The following is a 21,804-nucleotide window of genomic DNA, read 5'->3' as shown; positions in this document are numbered from 1 at the left end:
AGAGGTCCTCTGTGTTTTCTGAGTCTGAGCCTTGCTGTGCTCTGCTTTAATCTTGGCCTGTTGTTAGGTAAAATGAGCATCACTCTCCCTTCTCACTGTCACTTCTGTGAATTTGCCTTTGAAATGCAGTTGTGAGCATCTCCAAACTGGGATAGTGTGTGTTGTGTATGAATATGAAGCAGATTGTTACAAAGGGAAAAGGTCAAAAAATAGGGGAGCAGATGCCTGATATGAAACAATGAGGAACCTTGTTCCTTTAATTAGTTCTTGTCATTGAGATGCAGGTGATTAAAATGAAAATTAAAATAACATTTTCACCACAGTGTTGTCCTGTACAACAAAAATGAGACCCAGCAGTAAGTGCAGAGAGGGGCCCTGAATCATCCACTGTTAGCTGCAATCTTTATACAAATCCCAGCAAGAAAAAACACTACTGTACTACTGTAAGTAACACTTCCTCAACCGTCATAATGCACATTATTGGCGTTTTCAGTGACACACACACACACACACACACACACACACACACACACACACGCACGCACCACCATCAGGGATCACTCGAAGTCAGCATAATGATACTCCTGGGGGGTTTTATTGTGGTTCTTTAAATGGCTGAAGAGGCTAATTTGCAACCAAAAACTGTACACATATACACACACACACACACACACACACACACACACACACACACACACACACACATTCACTCAGACACATAAAGGTTTGTTCTCATCCCTTGTGGGGACATTACATAGACTTACACGCATTTGCTGTAGACTTACACTACCCTTAATCCAAGTCTTTATCCTAAATTTAATGATTTACATTGGTGGGTCCCGCATTTTGGTCCCCATGAAGTTGTCAGACCCCATGCTGTGAGTGGGCTTGAGTGGGCATTTAGGCCTTACAAATATAGAAAAACAAGCACACACACACATCACAGAACTCCAAGCCTAAAATGCCAAAGCTAAAAAGAAGATTTATTATGTATTTATATCTTACTTAGATTGTTGAATAACAATTAAATGAGGTTTTTCCCCGTCATCCATTAATATTCAGGTTATTCAAGATGAATGATGAATCTGATGGAATCACCTCTATATGTTGTAAAGAATTCTTCATTGTAATGACGTGTTTCCAAACCACCAGAGGTCCCCCCACTCTCATTGTTACCATTATAAGGTGCATCCAGCACATTTTATTTGACATTTAGCTCTACTTATTGCTTTTCTTGCTGTCAGCAGCAAACTGTCTTTTAGCAAATCGTCTATAAAGCCGACCTTCAGTCCAGCTGCTATGACACAGGTATACTGACACATCAATCAAGGAGACAGTACAAGCATGTGTCCTTGAAGATGTCAACACAGAACAGATGTTAAAATCAGTCATATGTTCAGAAAAGGAGAACAAAAGTGGAGCGTTTGTCCTCTTCTAACTCACTGACTCACTGCAGAGGTATAATTCTGCTCTGTCTTACTGTAAAACCGCAACGCTCATTGATTTTGTCATAACGACTTTTATCAGTCATTAGGCTCCTGTTGTATTGCAAAAGGAGTGTAAATGTACAAGAATTCAAAGAACTCACAGCCCGATGAATTAATTTACACATTCTATCTTAATAGACTTTTATGTTTATTATGTTTTCTGACACTGCCTCCGATTTCTGCATCTAATTTGCAGACATCATCAGCGTGCTCCCTCTTATCGTACATATCCCACACGCCATTACAGGGAGACTGTGCTGCCCAGATATCCGGGTTCGCAACCTCAGAATGACCCCTGCACGGTTCGGTCAGACTCAAAGTGATGCATGCTAACCCTGACCTCAGCCAGACACCAGAGTGACAGCAGTATTATGGACAGACTCCTTCATCCTACATCCTTGAAGAGTAGTTAGCAGCCATTTTCTGCCCACAGCCTCTCTGAAATGTTCACAGGGTGAAGAATGATTTTATCAATACCTCTTGACACCCACAAGCCCCCACCGCCAACACACTATTCACTGTGAAATAAGAAGGCTGTCACGTACACAGCTTGTGAAAATTTGCACGTGCTAAAAGCATACAACGCGCACACACACTCACATAGATACACACCTTCTGTTGGTAATCTGTGCAGCTGGTTCAAAGTCTTTTTTTCCTTTGGGAATGACAAGAATCAAAACAGTGTGCAGGAAGGATTAAAGTTTAAAATCAAAATGATTTTAGTTAGAAAATCTAGTTAATCATTAGCTGCACTGTGTAGATAAGTCTGTGAATGCACGTCTGCACTCCTGTGTGTGTGCGTGTATGTTTACCAGCTCACGCAGATGCACATCCATGCATGTATCCTTGCATATATTTTCAAGGCCAGTGGCCATAAACAAGCTCCTGGTCAGGCACTTCTGTCCAAAGAGGCCAATTGAAATTACTGCAGCTCATTTATCAGGAAAATGTGTCTCTCCGGGGGTCATCCTCTGACTGAGGGGGAGGCCAGTTGCTTTGTCTCTGTGTAAAACTGGCCTGCACCTGAATAACAAGTGTGATGCACTGCAGTAATGATACACCTTCCTCATCATGCTGTGGTGACACATCACTCTCTCTCGCAGATACTAGAATGTTGACTCACAGATAAGCATCGTCACCAACAATGGCCTCATTCAGAAATAGTGGATGTGTTATTGTAAACAGTGACATACTGTGTACTCATGATGTTAAAAGTTGTTTCTCACAACCTAAACTTAGCCCAGCGTCTACAAACAGTTGAAGTAATGAAACACTTTCAGTTCCGTGTCAATCTTCTCTCTTCATTCATGTTAGATCATCTTAACAAGACTCTTTATTCAGGCAAAAGTTAGGTTTTCCCCTTGTTACAGTGACAAGCACATGCACAGAAATACAAATAAAGGCCCATCCATGTTGCATTCATCTTCCAGGAGGACGCAAACTACTGCATGATGACCAAATGGATCCCTCCTCCCATTTGTCTCAGAATGATGTATGAATTTGTGTTTTAGACCCTTGGAATTAAAATTATTTAATCAATGGTTTTCAAATTAACACAGTCCAATAAAAAACAATTCACAGGTGTCTGGAGAAAAAGCTTATCGTCTGAGTACAGTGATAATTAAAAGTATGCCTGCTTGGAGGCATATGATGGCCAAGTGGTTAAAATGTATTACAGCAACATTCCTGCTTCAGACTGGAGACTTTTATAGTATTGTACGCTCCTCTCTATCCCTCACATTTTCTGTCTGTATCTACACTGTAATAAAGAATGGAAATGAAGGTAAAATGTCCCATGAATTATCTTTAAAAGTACAGCTTCTTCCTGAAGTCCTGTTGTCACATGCTGATTGAAATCTATTTCTGTAGGATGTTTCTGAAAAATGCTTCATTTGCTTTGACAGTAAGAAGGGAACTGTCACGTGAAAGTCAGGTTTAATATGTGTAGCTAAGTCGTTTCTGGGCAGTCTCCCTGAGACAGAATGCTTAGTTGTAGCTGACGCTACAAGAGCTCATTAGATGAGCTTGCGTCTTGCACTTCTAATGGCTTCTTTTTTTTTTTTTGCCCTTCATTGTATATATTTTCCAATTAGGACTGGATGCTGATGTTAATGAGCTGGCAGAAACCTTTTCTTTTTCGTCCAGTGTAACACAAAACTCCACCTGTGAACTGAGGGGCTGGAGATAATAACGGGAAACACAGCACCTGGAGCACAGAAGCTCAGAAGCACACTTAAATATACAAAATGTGTGGACTGGATTCATGTTATGAGAGGACCACTGAGGTCGTCAAGAAATGGGAGAAAATTCACACACAGATGGGATTAAAATCATTGATTAGTCTGGGGACAAATTGCAATCACCCAACCCAGGCAATTCCTGACTCAGTTGAGCTGTAGTGAAATTCAATGAATGTAGCTTATGTCTTTTCTTTTTTAAAATGTTATGCCAATTTGTTATTGAGTAGCATGGACTTTGTCTCTGCCCTGTTATCCCTATATCACAATTCACTATTTATATACCCCTCTTCCCCACTAGGTCTGAACTATAGCTAGGACTCATCTTTCATTTGCACTCTGTCACTGACAATGATCCACTAATTTCAAACGATGATAAAACAAAAAGGGGCTAAATAGGGGCTGCCTCAGTTTGCGTAGCAGCTTCCTAATACATTTCCATGCAGGGATTTCTGGTTAAATCAGTGTTTGTTAGATGAATCAAATTCATTTCACCATCTTGTTATGGATGAGACATACAAGCTGTGAGTGGAAGGATGTCAGGCCGTGGGCAGGGGAGCAGCTGTCAGTTTGTCTCACTTGGCTAGTTAGCACCAATTCAAAGTACTCGGCTTGTCTGTTGCACTTGGCTGGTTACAACAAAAGACAATGAAAAAGACCTGCAGGATGACCATATTCAGGTTTTTTTTTTTTTTCTCTCAACATTCCTGAACACTTTATTTTATGGTGGCTCAGTGAATTGATGTGTACTTTAAGCTGCGGAGGAATACAGGAGTACAACACATTCATTCATAACCACAAATGATGGGATTTATACCATTACACACAGTACTGAATATTGTACTTACACATATATAACTAATGTACAAAATAGATGTGATTTATGCACTACATATATGATGAACAATAATAAAAATTTGGTGACTCTTACATTAAAGCCAGTACTGACATTTGCAGGTAGAGGGTTAAAATTAGCATTATTACAGTACGCTGGAACAACAAGTATTTTCATTGATTCCACTCAAATGTTAACCTCCATCAGGTATTAGTCAGACACAAACTTGGCATTGCAAATATAGAGACAAAAAGAATTAGTAATAATTATAGAATAATACACAAACACTGGAACACAATAATCATGGCCCTAAAAGCTTTGGATGTTGGAATGAAACGTTTCAGACCAAACACTGTAGTATGGCCTTATGTGTTTTGTCAGAAACCACAGTCAGAGCTGACCAAAATAACAGCTGCAACAATCTGGATAATTAGTGCATATTCAGTCATCATCTACAGGTAATATACAGCTTGCTAAGCAAGTTGTGTTTATGTGTGTAGGTGGTTGGTGCTACATGAATTAGATCAAGAGCTTATCTGCAGATGAAGCACTTACTTAATTATTAATAGTTTGTCTGTGAAAAGAGCTTAACATGTGCCTTTTGTGAAACGTGTTAGCCCCCATGCCTGTTGCTTTCCGCTGTGTATTAATTACTGAAATGCACGGAAGAAATAATTATATATGTTGTTTGGAGAGTGCCTCAGGAGATAATTTGAAATAAATTACTTAAGTGCAACTGGTCAGTGTGTTGCAGGCTTTAGATTAACTTATTATGAACTATTATAGAGTCAAATAAAAATATATATATATAAAAAAAAACAATTACCAAAGGGATGAAATATTAATACAGACAAATGACTAAAAGAGAAACACATTTCAGTTTTATTTGCTGTTTATAAGTAACATTTCTTAGTATTTTAGCTGTTGTCAGTGAAGACAACCAATCAGTGTCATTAAAGTGTTAAAGTTAGATTAAAATGCTGAAAAAAATGAGTCATTTAGGAGACAAAAAAAGAAAAAAAGAAATGATTAAAAATTACAAACATAGAAGCAAAGCAGTTGAGTCATACTGTGTGACACACTGTTTTCGACCTCAAAATATTAACACGAGATACAGAGCAGTGACACTGGCTCAAAGGGAGGATGTCATATCTTGTCTTCATCCCAGTGAAATCATAATATACTGGTGGAGATAAACAGTGACCAAACACTGTATGCAAAATATGGCTACATGGCAAAGATGACACGGTGAGAGGGAGAGGAGAAGGAAAAAGATAAATGCTTGTGATGCATGCGGTTGGTATCCCTCCCACACTGGAATCCATAAAGGATTCTGGTTTATATTTGGAGCTGTTGCGCGATTGCTGGCATTATCAAGTAGTGACCTGATTTGATTTATATCTCATTAATCTCTCTCCCTCTCTCTTCCTCTCTCTTCCCCTCTCTCTTTCTCACTATAGCCTACATGCCGACCTTCCTCTCACTCTACAATCTCTCCTCACCCTTCCCCCTCATTGCCATGCAGTGTGAAACACACGGCCTGTGCCAGTCACTCTCTCTAAAAAGTTAATAATCAGCGGACACTCAAGCATTAGCTGAGTGAAGAAAGCCTCCGGTGAGTCCCCTCGCACTTTCCTCACCTTTCAAATGAAGCCACGAATGTGTTTGTAAAGAGTGAAGACAGGAAATGTTTGTTTATCCTGGAAAGAGAGCAGAAGAAAATCGCTCACTGCTTTTTGCCAAGCGGTGGCGTCACCAGACCTATTTTAGGGGGCTCTAGCCCCACTAGAATTTCCTGTATCCCTGCTAAATAATTCATTCTGGCTTTTCTGGCTGATTTATAATGCAAAAATACGATACAGACTCCAAAATTACTGTACTCATGAAAAAGGCAGGACGCAGTGGAAACTGCTGTGCAGCGCAATGTGTGCACAGGAGAAACCAGCTCCAGAACTCTGTGCATTCAGCCATGAAAAATAAAAGAATGTTATGATGAAACACTGGACTTACCCGAGCTAAATGCCTTATCCATCTTAAGTACATCTAAAATATGAATAGAGTCGAGACACATGACCAGCTGAATAGATGTGCACCACTTGTGAAAGTATGGTAAGCTATTAAGGTGCAAGCCTTAGGTAATAAACTCTGATGCAGATAGTTGAATCATAGACATAAGATCAGCTGATTTTATACAAAGAAAACACTGACACTATAATTATTGTTATTCATTAATTCTCTAAACTAAAAGTACTAATATTTCCCATTCGTTTCTGATCTCTCTGATTGGCTTATTTACACAATATTACAAATTGTTGGCCTGGTTGCTCAGGGTAAAACAAACATCTGTATGTGTTATGTGATGTTAGATGCAGCTGGTTTAAAGACTGGTCATTGTATTGAGTCTGTAGATAAACTGGCTGAAAAAGAGAGCTCAGTGAGACAGCTGCTGAATTTATGCTGTATGAGTATTGATTAGTTGTGTCATGCAAAAAGACGAGTCTCTTGTTTCTATGGCTGCCAAAGTTAATTCCCAGTGGTCACCTTTAAGTCTACTGATGACAAATGGTCAGGGAGGCTTTGTGGAAGAACTAGCAGGGGGCTGGTTGATGTAACTACACCCTGATGGTGGAGTAATGTGGCACGTGCAATTTTCTACAGGCACATTTGTAAGTGTCTTACAGAAAAAGATTCATACCAGTCTATGTTGTTACTGCAGTACTACAAACAGATAAGCCACCTATCCTCATTTTTATTCAAATAAAATGCTGATTGTACAGTATACAATTATCAAGACGGAGCATTACTTTCTTTTGTCTTGTAGTGTATCATACTCTATTATATGCATGTTAGTGTAAAGAGGAGTCAGTTAAACTATGAGTCTATACGTAGGTTTCCATCCAAATGCTTCACACATTTTAAACGTATTTCGAGTAAATGGGCAAAAGAAGATGTGAATAAATACTTGTTCCCATCCACTACTCTTATGTTATTAGGAGTTGGTTCATCGAGACAAGCAGTAGGTGGCGCCAATCCTTCTCAGAAAAAACATCATACCATTGCAGAATATGAGGGCACAAGAATATGATGCTGATCAGTCACATGAATTAAGTTAACCTCAGACGAGCATAAAAAAAAAAAGCTTTTTACGAGTTTTTTCCATAATTTTACCAATTCCGTTCCTTGTCTAATCAGATACTTAAAAATGCGCATAAAATCTATCAATGCATTTTTATGCTGATGACACACAGTTATACCTCCCAAAACATATTGATTTAATAGCATGCTATTTAAATTGTTGAATTTGGCAAACTAGACCTACACTAATAACAAGTCAGTCAATTTTGGGAAAGTCAATTCAGAAACATCCTCACATTCAGTTGTCACTAAATTAACGCTAATCCATACCACTATATATATATTCATGTACCAAGAAATGTGGCATCTATAATGTAATACAGTAACTCCAAACCAACACAGAGTCCTGGTTAATGGAATGTCTATGGACCATATGAATTCACTTTAAGGTACTTTGTCATGTGACAGATGAAAGATGCTTTTTTGTCATCTATGCTGCTAAACAGATGCAGTCATGTTCCGAGTTTCTTTGTATGGCTGGCTTCAGTGTAAATTGTTTCCACTTCATAACCAGAAATTACTCAGAAATGTTGCAGATCTTGCTCTTCAATTGTCTGCAGTCCTGCTAATCTGGGTCATGCTTTAGTACTCTCTACCAGACAAAGAGACAGCTGGCAGTTCACAATCTCTTAGGACAAAAGTTTGAAAATGCATTCTTTTCTTAATCTCATTTTCCATATCTCTTGTAATCTAATTCCTTCACTGCGCACGTAAATCCAATTTTGCTGCTTTCATTGTCAGTGTGAGGACGCATTGTTTTGATTTGTAAATCAACTTCATCTTTTCTGCTGCCATAATTTGGATTCTGTTCTGCTGATTCATTGTTTATCTCTTTTCAAGGTTTGATCTGTTGAAGAGGATGAGTAAATAGCGGAATAAGATACAGGGATTCCTTATCCGAGGGACAGTTATTCACAAATCCAAACTGTGCAGCATATTTTTCACCTTGAAAAAAAAACATGCCACTTGTCTGAATAATAAGTGTGTACCATAAATATTCCTGTAAATGCTCACTTTTATTATAGCTCATGTCAGAAAGGGTCAGCATAACATGCAAGCAGGAACCTCATTGTCCCATAAACCCCATTTTCTGTCATTTTTTCTGCTAGGTTTTAAATCCTCACAAATTAAAAGCCGCCATAATGGAATGTGATTTTCAGCCTGGTGTGTGATCCCTGTCACATTTGTTTGGTCCCCTGCATGAAAGCACATTCTTGCTCCACCCTCAGGCTTTGGCTTCTTGGAATTTGAATTTTGTAATTGAAGAATTAATGGAGTCAGTAATCAAGCAATTAATCAGTAGTTACAGTAATAGCTTGCTCGTTCTTAAGGAAAGAGCTTTCTGTTGCAGATTAGGCAGTGTGTCGAACATACTGTATATAAGAAGAAAATACTGTAATCCCACAACAACATTCATGTCGCTGATTCATTCTATTCTGTTCAGAAATCAGATGTCATGTTAATGTTGCTGCACTGCAAAAAAGTGAGGGTTGTAAAATCTGGAATTAATTTTTATTTTCATGCATTTATTTATTTCTTTTCTTGTGAGTGTGTGTGTGTGTGTGTGTGTGTGTGTGTGTGTGTCAGCATAATACAGTCATCTCAAGTCTTTCTAATTCACCTTTGAGCTGATCTGATGGTCATGCACGTCTTGGTTTGCAGACACCCAGAGATGAGCCCTTTTCAGAATGTCACGCACCATTTTCAAATTTTATTATTTTGTTAATTTGTGTTCTAAAATCACAGTGTCAGTAACAACTGACTCAATAACAATAAATAATTTTTATTTTTGATTACCTATTTAAATGTGACAGCAATTTCACTTGATTCATCAACTGCATCCAAAGAGAGCCCTCATCTCACGGAGCTCATTACTCTGTTTATAGATTAAAACTTGTTTGTGTGACAGTCGTTCTCCTCATGACAAATGTGGTGATTCGCTTTCACTATTTGTGGCTTAACAACACATTTAGCTGTATTTATCAGTCATTTCACTGCAGGTTGTAACTCTAGCACTTCCTGAGTGAAGTTCATATTTTTCTCCTCATGTTCGCATTGATTTTCTGAAAGTACTCCAGTTTCCTCCCACATTCAAAAACATTCAGGTCAGGTAGATTAGAGGCTCTATAAATGTTTCTTGTTCTCTATGTTAGCTCTGTGACTCACTTCCGAATGTTTCCCTCGCTTTTACTTAGAGAGGAAAAAAAATCTGTGACAATGATGAAAACTAATATGCCCATCTCAGCATTTACATACAGCAATTTCTGTAAGGTGTATGTATTGATTACTGAACGCCATAATGTAATCTTTAACAGTAAATTGGTGAAAATATGATTCACTTCCATTAGCTTTACCAGGTTCTGATACATTTCTTTTTGAAGTCGCATAGGTGTCATACATGAGCACTGAAGCTTAGGTAATTAGCATGTTAGCAGCACAACAAGCTGTCTCTTTATTGATGTGTATTTCCACAGGATGGCTGGGTGGGATTTTAATTCAATCTCAATAGTTCAGATGATATAGATACCACAGGTCACTATACTATAGTATCTAGATACTACACGGTGTGGTATGTACTCATGTAGTGATTCATGACTGATCACGATGGCTTTGCTGCTGTTAATCCAGTTATTGCATAAGGGACATTCTGTATATGTGTATCCTAATGTTTTCAGCCCACTTTTAATGCTCATATTTTACATGACTTGTAAATGTGTCTCCCTGCTGCCTCATATTCCTGCTTGTATTTGCAGCACATGTATTCAACCATTATTCACTATGCAACCACATGAACAACTGTGAGGAATGCTGGTATTGTCAAGTAGAAATCAGGAGGATAACAGCCGCTGAATCAATTAAATGAACATCAGTTATTGAGGTACACTCTATAGCTACCATGGCATCATCTCTCTTGCACACAGTAAATCTTAATCAAAGAGCACATTGTTTGTATTTCCACTGTTTCCTCTGGCGTGATACATAAAGCATTACACAAACAAATTCCCCGGTCCCATTTTGGCGTGCTGGTTTGACATCCCAGTCACATACGTGCCTTTGAGGAACTGTGAGTTGTAATCAGACATTTCCAGATATCTCGACTCGATTGAAGGACTGGTGGGTGGCGAGCTTCCTTATTATTTATGTTCCCCCAGTCTAACATATAAATCACACAACACAGCAGTCAAAGCTGCTTTTCTTCCCTGCTTTCCTCTTCCTGCAGAGATACAGCACTAAATTTGGCGGCTTCATTGTGATTTTATTTTATGTGACTAAGATTGAGAGTGCGAGGAGGACAGTGAACCCAGAAACAAAAAAGGATACAAGGCACTCCATGAGGGTTGTTTGTTTTGGTTGCATGTATGTGTGATTATGAGTGGCTGCAACAGAAACACAAATTTAAATACTATCTCTCAATGTTTACTTTTTTGAGATATCTAATTTGCAATGTTTCATGTTTTTTTTGTAAGTGACATGATAACCTCAAACATGCCTTGCACCTGTGCATTCAATTATCTAATGCATCTCTTCTGTCTCTCATTTCATTCCAGTGAGCCCTAATCCTCTTTCCAAAGAGTGGGAGACCAGTCAATGAATTATGAATGTTAAACAAGATGACCTCCTCTCAGCAGCAGCAGATGATGCGAGGTCCTAGGTGGAACCGGGCCTTGTCCGACCCTTTGTTTGTGCTGCTTCTGGCCCTCCAGCTGCTGGTGGTGGCAGGGCTGGTGCGTGCTCAGACGTGCCCCTCTGTCTGCTCCTGCAGTAACCAGTTCAGCAAAGTCATCTGCACCCGGCGAGGCCTGCGGGATGTCCCTGATGGCATCTCTACCAACACACGCTACCTGAATCTGCAAGAAAATCTCATTCAGGTCATAAAGGTGGACAGCTTCAAGCACCTAAGACATCTGGAGATCCTGCAGCTGAGCAAAAACCACATACGCAAAATCGAGCTGGGGGCCTTCAATGGACTGGCCAGCCTCAATACCTTGGAGCTTTTTGATAATCGCCTCACTACTATCCCAAACGGGGCATTTGAGTACCTGTCCAAACTAAAGGAGCTTTGGCTGAGAAATAACCCCATAGAGAGCATTCCCTCCTATGCTTTCAACAGAGTGCCCTCATTACGGCGGCTGGACCTTGGGGAGCTCAAACGGCTGTCATACATATCTGAGGGGGCATTTGAAGGGCTGAGCAATCTGCGCTACTTAAATCTGGGAATGTGCAATCTGAAGGAAATTCCCAATCTTATTCCCCTGGTGAAGCTGGATGAACTGGAGATGTCAGGGAACCAGCTCTCTGTCATCCGACCTGGCTCCTTTAAAGGGCTCATCCATTTGCAGAAGCTATGGATGATGCATGCCCAGATTCAGACCATAGAAAGGAACTCTTTTGATGACCTGCAGTCACTAGTGGAGCTCAATCTGGCCCATAACAATCTTACCCTCTTGCCCCATGATCTCTTCACTCCTTTACATCACCTCGAGAGGGTGCACTTGCACCACAACCCGTGGAATTGTAACTGTGACATCCTCTGGCTAAGCTGGTGGCTAAAGGAGATGGTGCCAGCAAACACCAGCTGCTGCGCCCGCTGCAGCTCACCATCCCACCATAAGGGGCGATACATTGGCGAGCTGGACCAGAACTACTTTCATTGTTATGCTCCTGTTATTGTGGAGCCTCCCGCAGACCTAAATGTGACAGAGGGAAGTGCTGCAGAGTTGAAATGCAGAGCCAGCTCCTTGACCTCAGTGAGCTGGATTACACCCAACGGTTCCATCATGACACACGGCGCGTACAAGGTCAGAATCTCTGTGCTGAATGACGGCACTCTGAACTTCACCAATGTTACCATGCAGGACACAGGCACGTATACATGTATGGTCAGTAATTCTGCGGGTAACACGACAGCATCTGCCACGCTCAATGTGTCCTCTACAGAGAATAGCAGCTTCAGCTACTTCACCACAGTGACAGTGGAGACCATAGAAACGCCACATAATGAAGGCTTCACCACTGCTGTGCAGCAGAAGGTAGGCCCCACCCCCTCTGCTGGCACATGGGAGTCTGTTTCACCCACCTCTACAACAACCACCACAGTCCGGACCCCGCTCTCCACCCGCGCCACAGAGAAGACTTACACAATTCCCGTCACGGAGCTGGTCGGGGACGGCTCGCTGAACGGCTTGGATGAGGTCATGAAGACGACCAAGATCATCATTGGCTGCTTTGTTGCAATCACACTCATGGCAGCTGTCATGCTGATTATCTTCTACAAGATGCGCAAACAGCACCACCAGCAGAACCACCATGCACCCACACGCACCATTGAGATCATCAATGTGGATGAGGACTGTGTAACAGGAGGCCCAGGCATGGAGGGCCACCTGACTCTGCCTCCTCTTGAGCACGAGCACCTCAACCACTATAACACCTACAAGACTGCATACAACCATGCCTCCACTATCAACTCCATACACAGCTCAGCGCATGAACCTTTGTTAATCCGGGCCAGCTCAAAAGACAATGTACAAGAGACTCAAATCTAATACTTTTTTTTTTTTTTTTTTTTCAAAATGAGACACTATAAAACTGATGGAATTACATAAAGATATTACTGACAGGACATTACTGACAATTGCTTGTGAGGACTGTAGCTCAAACATGGAGGTTTGGAAACGTGTGTCTGGCAAATCAGTAACTGGTTATGTTTATTCAATGACTTTGGGAATTAGGGTATGTCTACTGTTTCAAAAAGTGTCTTTACAAAACAGAAGTTATTTATTTAAGAAAAAAAAAGTATTGTGGTTAAATCAAGAAAAAACTGTATTCTGCAATTATTTTTTCAGCACTTAATTCATGCTTTTATTTTCTTCCTCTCATTTCACATGATTGGTTTACTAATATGCTTTGAAACTCTGTTTGAAGACATCTGTCGAAGAGAAACTCCCGAACCAAATTATTGTTCATTTCTGGTAAACTGCAGACTTTAGATCAGATGAGATAGTGACCTCATTTCCTCATGTATCAAAGGAATCTAGAAATCTAGTGATCTTCTCCAGCTGTGGATTAAGTGATGAAATCTTTTGTGACCATCTGTAACTGAGATGAATTAAACACTTGTTTCTAATTTTACAGTGAGTGACAGAACTGTCAGTGATGAAATTTGATCATAATTCACTGTTTAATTATAACTGTCACATACATATTAGGCACTCTCTACTCTGTCATCAATAGACTGAGGATCGTAAATGAGGGGAATATGTCCTGCGTTCTGCTGTTGTAAAAGTCGAGGCTCACTATTAGGAGTACATTTCAGTAAAATTAAATTCTATCGATTAACTGTGAAATACACTTACATTTGTCTTTGTGTTCCTAATGTATATGCTAAGTATTGTTTTATCAATAATCGCCACTTTTTTTGACTCAAGATATGTTCTTATTATTGTAGAGAGCATTCCATTAATTGCATTAAGACCATTTTAATTCTGAAGGTCGTGATGCAGAAGCAGCATTAATGGGTACTTTAGAATTAACATAATTGTGATTGGGAATAGGGGAAAGTCTAGCTCATCTTAAGCTCAAAGTGTAGCTCATCTTAAATTCTGGCAACTGCCAATTCCACTGCCTCCAAATGTTTCCAATGTATCATGGTCTCACCTTTACCTTACAGTGCTTTGTACTGTTGCATATGAAGATGATTGCTTTGAAGCCACCCTTTTCATGCTGGGACCCCTTACCTCATCTGCAGCACTGCAGGACTGAGTGCTATCAGGAGCAGACTGATGAGCTGAAGAAAGAGCGCAAACCCTTTATACAGCTGTCTGAGCACATTGCCTGTCATCTGTGTGCCACATTTCCACATGGGCAGTGCCTGGCAGCCCCAGATTCACACCCTGCCCCTGCCAACCACAGGACTTGGCCCTGAGCGGCAGGGCTTATGCTGCAGGAGGCTTTAGGGGTGAATGTGTGGGATCGGGCATCAACCAGATGTTTGGGTTGCACCTGCGTCTCTCCCTCTCCCTTAGCGACAACGCAATTTCCATTTTAATTGATGTGCCCATGGGCTTTGGATGGACACAGCTCTGCAGGCGCCCATACCCTGGAAGCCATTTCAAACCCCCACTGTGAAAAATGGCATCAGGCACCATAAATGCACAGGTTAGGCAGACATTTGTCAGATCCAACACTTAGAGAGAGATCCCAGGCTTATTTTTAGCAAATTAGTGCAGTTTTTGCTCCCCTAGGAGTAAAATATACAAAGAGGTCAAGCCACTGCCATGCATAATTCAGCTTTGTGTTTTCATTATATCAAGATGTTACAGTAAGGAATTATATAGAGGAGAACTCATAAAAACTGCTATTACAGATACAGATAGTGGCATACCTTCTGTGGTGTCACTATGCACACCACTAACCTTAAAACTGGAAGTGGAACTGCACCCAAAATCCGTTAAAGTATGCTGTGAGTTTCAAACACTTGGCTTCTGTAGGCTTGAGAGGTGTCTGTTAGTACAAAAAAAGTACATGATTTGCCATTTCACAAAGATCAGTCGCTCTGATCAGCTTGGATTACAGTGGACTCTACTGGGAATGGTAGAAGCAGAAATAAAATATCAACACATCCACAGAAACACAACTCTCTCTCAAGCTTACGAGCTGTAAAGTTTGTAGCTTGTTACAGTGTCTCCTGTCCCTCCACTGGGCAAAACCACTCTGAAGTATACTAGCTAGCCCTTTTCTCTACATCCTTAAACAAAGTGCATCTGAGTGCAAGTTTGGTAGGAGTTCACTATCCCACATGCAAAAGTGAAGACATCTGAACAAAATGTCATCAGGTGGGCATAACTATAAACAAACACCTTGAAAGCCTACATGGAGAGAGTGCTTTCTACTCAAAAAGACAAGTTTTAAGCTAAAAGACAAAAAGGCTACTTCATCTTAAATGCTTCTGCATCTTTCCAGTAGGGGGAATAAAGGAGATACAGCAGCAGTAGGATATGAAAAGACAATTAAATTAAAACAAGATAGTAATCTAAAGCCCTATTCACACAAGACTAGTATTACCTGGGGTCCTCTTGCGATATGTAATACAATAACTGCACAGATTATGTAATCTGTTACAAACTCTGTAGCAAATTACCGTCTATATTCCACCCAGTGCGGAGGTAATCTGATAATATTAGTCCCGTGTGAAGCAGCATCATTTTATTTATATTTTTTATTTATATTTCTCCTCCTCCTCCAGGTTAAGAATTATGGAGGCTGCAGTGGAAACTATTAATGGGAGGTTTGATACCATTATGGGTGCAAATGCACGAGGCAAGTTATCTACTCAGTATGGAAACTGTTTCAAGATCACTTGATAATGAGATTATTCTGGAGATTTGTTCAGTAAACACAACTTCATTTATTCACTTTGAATGTAGTGCACAGAGACTCCTATAAACATGGGGTCCCTGAGTTCAGACCGAATGAGATACCCCATTAGCCCATATCAAGCTTTCTTTCGGCTCATTCAGACACTATTTATCTCATAATTATACTTCTGTGGAGTTTGGCACATTTGTAAACCATAGAATGACCTGAGTGTGTGTCATTAAGTCTGTGTTTGAGTTCCTAGTGGTGGGATGTGGATCACAATTCTACTCAGTTTATGTAAGAGAGTGTAACCATCTTCCCTTTTTGCCTTTAGTTGGAGGTAAATCGTCTGAAAATTTAAATCGTAAATTTGTTGCATTTTAGTCGAGCTGTCTCATGTATGTAAGATATCTAAATATTTTTGGTCAACATTATTTTTTTTTTCACGTTCTTTTCTTTTCTTCTGAGATTGAATGCTGTTCTAGTGGTAGATTTATATGAAAAAATACATTTTGAGAATAAAACAAAACAAAAACAAAAATTTTTAAATTTTGATTTTACATGTGCCAACAACCTGTTCTAAAAGTGAAAAAGAGAAACATGATGTAAACGAATAAGAGATTGATTTTCATGTAAGCATTCTTTCATGACCTTTAAAAGATATGGAGATCGATTATAGAGACCAGAGTTTGTAGTTCATACACAAAATATGGTTAAAATAAACTATTGTTGTTTTTCTGTATTGTCTGATTCTTGTTTTCACACCGTGGAGGTTTGACAGAGAAAACTGTGTAACATTAAAACAAACTTTAGGAAACAATGTAGGTTACATTGTCTTTTCCACTCCATTCACACGCTTTTTTGAATGATTAATTTTTTGTAATTCCAGTATTTATTACAACGATGATAACTGTTTCAAACCTAATTGATTAATTTCAATGACTCTTTTGTTACTTTTGATCATAATAATTTATGACGGTTTCCAGTCGTCATCAAAATTAGGGAAAAAGATAGGATCTTTGTCTATTTTTAATACTTTTGTTGTCATTCTTTACAACAGTATTTATGAAAATGCAGGTTCATGGTAAGGATGCAATCATAATGCCTTCTTAACATGTGTATAACCATACAATCTAAAGTGTAGTTACATGGCGTCAGTATAAAACCAGTCACTCCAGCAAGTGAAATGAAATCACAGACATTCATCTTTGTACCACTGCTGCAGGGACGTACTGACATGGGAAACCATGCAGGACTTTAGAGGACTGAATGAGACAGTGTTTAAAAGCACCACATACCCAAACATGCAGTACATTCACTATTCTGCTAGTATTCTGTCAAATTCTTAACTTGTTAAATAATTTAAAATGATGTGTCTTCACATAGATGAGGGGTCCAGTTACCTTAAAACTTTCCAGTTGAGGTGACAATGACAGAACTTGGAATCATACTTGAAGTATTAAAACTGTGCATTATTTTTCTTTCAAGAGCCCTTAAAAATGTCACCATGATAACAGCGCTACTGAAAACAGTTGGTTTTCTGTGCTAAACTACAATTCAGACAACACTCAGAGTACTCATAGGTGTCCCTGTGAAACACTATCTCATGGATGGCGTCCAATCTAATGCATTAAACCCAACACAAGTCAAAACTTGTTAGGAGGGGGCGACCTCATAGTCTAAAGCACTGAAAGTATAATGCCGTTCTTTTTTTTTTTTTTTTTTCCAGAAAAAAGTATTGATCAGATTTAACCATATTCTAGTGATGTCACTTTCAAACTGCACATCTCTGTGTGATGCTATCTATTCAGTAAAATCCAATCATCATACTATTTTGTTAGCTTATGGAGAGCTAATAAAAGTGTATTAGTAAAGCATCATGTAATTGGGATCTAATCCTGAACAGATTCCAGCACAAGACAAACGATGATTGCACTTCGTAATTCATTTCTCCATCATTAGTTATTGCTCCACTTGGTATATTAGCTGAGTGAAATAAGATTGTGATCATAATATGATCAACTCATACCACAAAATACAAGGCCACAGTAAACATCTGGATCCACGTATGTTCACATCCCTTTGGGTCAATCAGGAGCAAGTGAACAAAGGTTGAAGAGTTGGATTGATAACCGGATTGCAAAATGTCTGACAGTCAGAAAACATATAAATGATAGTGGATTCATCGTTTGTGCTCCTCTTTTAATGTTTTCTTACACCAGTGACACCAAGGCAGCTCATTAATCACTCTCTCGCTTCTTTAGAGCAGACCAATATTTTATGTGAGACAGTTAAACTCTCATATGATGCTATAAATAAGCTACCAAAATGAAACTTACTCTCTTCTTCTCTTGATGATATGTTATTATTCCAAACCTGAAGCCGCTTCAGCTGAGGTTGATACTGCATATCTAGACTGACAGTCTATTGTTTACATCACCTTTTTTCTTCTTCCACATAAGCCAACATGTGTGAGACCCTCATGTAAATTCAGTCATGCTTAAGGCCATGCTAATGAAAACAGCTTCTCAAGGAGGGCCAAAAAGGATGAGACATAAGATCTTGCCAACATATCGATGAAATTACATATTGAGATCTCCAGCTTACAGCGATGTCAACCAGTATCAATATTGAGATAAAATCAAATGTAATGTGAAAAGGTTATTCGTAGCGATCAGCCCACTGAGAGTCTTTACTCAATTCTACAGCTGCACAGAACCTTTTACATGAGTAAGTAGCTGCAAAACATGTGTAAGGTATGCTAGCTTTAAGATACCACACCAGTCCAGTAATCATAGATGTGCTGGCATGTCTTTATTCAGCACACTGTCACAGTTCTTAATTTTGCTTGCTGTATTTGCGTATTGTATCCATTAGAGGTAAAGCTGGTGCAGTGGCAGCCTCTGTCAAACAAAGCATAAATACAAAAAGGTCTGTGTGATGTAGGAATACAATACTGTTAACAACAATATGATAATCGAAGTGAGAAGAGTATCCTCCATGCAAAAAAAAAAAAAAAAAAAGTTCAAATGAATCTGCTTGGAAATAAACAGCTATAATCAGATATATCAACTGGCAGCCACTAATTGAAAACACTGCAAAAATGTGTATGCTGTCACATTGTTAAGACCCTAGATAACAGGGAAACACAGCGCACCACAGTTAATTCAAAAGTTTGCTACTTCTTCCAAAAGGTGAAGTCATCCGTCCTTTTCATCTTTGATCAGGAACAAGCTGAAGTGTGCAGTCTACTCCTTGAGGAAACATTGCATTACAATGTATAATGCCAACTGGTCTGCTCTTTCAAGTGTGTGACAGGTTGGTTTTCATAATAGTTGGCGATTCAAAACACAGCCTAGGGCCTGTTCCACTGGCTCCTCACTAATGCACCATTAAACTCCTCATTTTCTTATTTATTCTGCTCCTGAGGCTCGAGTAAGTTAATGGGTGCTTAATACCAGTGCACTGTTTGGTATGCCTGTGTTTTTCTTATGTGTATAATATTTGAGGTTAGACAGAACACCATGCAGGAAAAATACGTCAGAAAAGGTTGAGCAGCAGCAGTTTTTTTTTTTTTTTTTTTTTTTTTTTTTTTGCTTTCCTCATCATGTTAGACTTACACGTAAGCTCTGTTTTTAACACAAGCTAACAGGTCACATATGTCCAGCAGGGACCCCAAACATGACCATGAAATAAATGTAAAAAATGTTTTGCAGTCAATCAGAGAGGACAATGTTCATAAAGCTCTGTAATTCAAGGTGCTATAGAGAGTAAAGCTGTTGTATGCTCACACCAGGTTAAAGCAGGTCACACCAGCTAACACACGAGGTGGAAATGGACATTTTTAAGGGTCTCATATGAAAAATATTTAATGATCACTGCCAAAAGCTGCTTTGTGCACAGTAAACTGCTGCCCTACAGTCACAATGCATCTTTTTCAGGCACAAAAGACAAAATTTGTCTCTTTTAGCAATGGCAGAAAATCTATGACACGAGCAGCAGGTGCAGATGCAGTATATGCGAAAGTTTAGCCTCAAAGATATAATAAATCAAGGAAATAAGGCAGCTTGTGTGGACAGAGAGCACAGACCTTAAGTTTTTTTTGCACCGAGGCAAGCTCTAGATTCATAAACATACCAGCCAAAACCTGAAAAAGAGAGAAAAATAGACATTTTGTATGTTTAATTTATTTGATGATGTGCCCTTATTCACAGCCTCCTCTGCCCTGGGACCTCAAGCAGCCAGATGCCCTGAGATGACAGTTCCTCTTTTGAGGTCAGTAGCTGCCCTTTTCTTTCAGATTCTGCATCACAACAGACGAGCTCAAAATAAGATCAAATAAAAATGTGTTATATGTCATCAGGGAGAAGAAGAACACTATTAGCATGTACTGTGTACCAAAGGTTACACATTGACAGAGTGCGGACCGAAGTTAACTTGAGCAGACAGATGGATGGATGTCACCTGAGAAGCAGGAAGTCAGTGATTTGCCATGCTAATTAAAAATACAAGACAAATATGTGGCTTTAAGCAAGTTAAGGCTGGAATATGAAGTTGGATGAGCGAAAAGTGAGGCTGGCTTTGGACTGATCCAAATTTGTAGGCTGGTGACATCTACAGTGACTTAATGACAACCAGGTTTTCCACATGCTGCAGAAATGATCAACAGTTAAAGAGCAGGAGAGAGAGGCCCTGATGTTCTGTCTCCAGGTCGACACCGTTAGGGTTGATGGTGACGCAAACTGCAGTGGAAGCTGGATGCCTGCAGCCTGCTCTTCTTCCTGGCAGTGAGAGATCCACCACTGCTGTGAGAGTAGGATGGAGGGGTGGCATCACATCAAACAAGAGGAGACGAGACGCCATTGGGAGCAGGAGATCACCCAAATTTGTGGTAAGTCCCCCACCTTAAAGAGATCCAATAATTAAAATGGATAACTTGTTCTGTTAAAGAAGATGCAATCTCAGGCTGCAGTCCGCTTGATGTTGTGGTAACACTTTGAATGGGTTTTACCAGGGAATCTTTACTTACCACCAAAAGCAATGAACTGCTCCATGATTGCATGGGCCTGCAGGCTATTCAAAATAAACATGATGGAAGAGTGAATTAAATATGGAGCATAACCCTCTTTACATTACAGAAAAAAGAAAAAGAAAAAAAATGTATACCATATACCAAGTACACCATCTTTGTTTTCCCCTAAGATAATGCACCGTACAGACTTCAATTAGACAAGAAATTGAGAAGTACTGTGAGGCCCTGAAATGCCTTTAATTTCAAACTTATGCTACTGATATACAGGAGAGCAATGTGAAGGCAGAGCTCTCCTCTTGGGTGGCTCACTTCTCCCACACAGAGCTACACATTACTACACCAGAGGGCAGTCAACAGGTGTAATTACCGCCACTGTGTTGTCTAAGATCAGCAGTGCATTGTTGGAACACTAAGATGTGCACGCCACAACTGCTTCACAGGCAAAGCTGAGGTCCACACAACAACTTTTTAGTGGCATAAGACACCTGCCTGTGCAGGCAATTGACATGTCTGACAGCAGCTTCTGTCCTATAACCAGGGCACGTCTGTTAAAGGATAATGGAGTAGAGCAGAGTCACAGTGCTGCTACTGTCATCCTCCTGCTCTTCAGGGGTGCTCAATCTCTGAGCATGCAGGATCTAAAAAAACCCACTCTCCATCATCGAGCTTTCCTTCACTGTCAGGAGAATTACTTCCCGAGGGTGTGTTCACCATGTTTGT

The 21,804-nt window shown here is 39.8% G+C and overlaps 1 protein-coding gene across 4 annotated transcripts in view; it reads left to right on the top strand.

Moving 5' to 3' along the window:
• lrrc4ca (leucine rich repeat containing 4C, genome duplicate a) overlaps window positions 1–16,792 on the top strand; it is a 162,119-nt gene extending 145,327 nt beyond the window's left edge. For all 4 annotated transcript variants that reach the window (XM_076733482.1, XM_076733483.1, XM_076733486.1 and 1 more), the window contains one exon: window positions 11,243–16,792. In XM_076733482.1, the coding sequence (XP_076589597.1) occupies window positions 11,294–13,240 (1,947 nt within the window). In that variant the 5' untranslated portion in view covers window positions 11,243–11,293 and the 3' untranslated portion in view covers window positions 13,241–16,792. The remainder of the gene's footprint in view (window positions 1–11,242) is intronic.
• Window positions 16,793–21,804: the final 5,012 nt, after the last annotated feature.

Source organism: Chaetodon auriga, chromosome 6, assembly GCF_051107435.1.
Source record: "Chaetodon auriga isolate fChaAug3 chromosome 6, fChaAug3.hap1, whole genome shotgun sequence".
NCBI lineage: Eukaryota > Metazoa > Chordata > Actinopteri > Chaetodontiformes > Chaetodontidae > Chaetodon > Chaetodon auriga.
The sequence above is the reverse complement of the archived record's forward strand: the minus strand, read 5'-3'. Positions and strand labels throughout refer to the sequence as shown.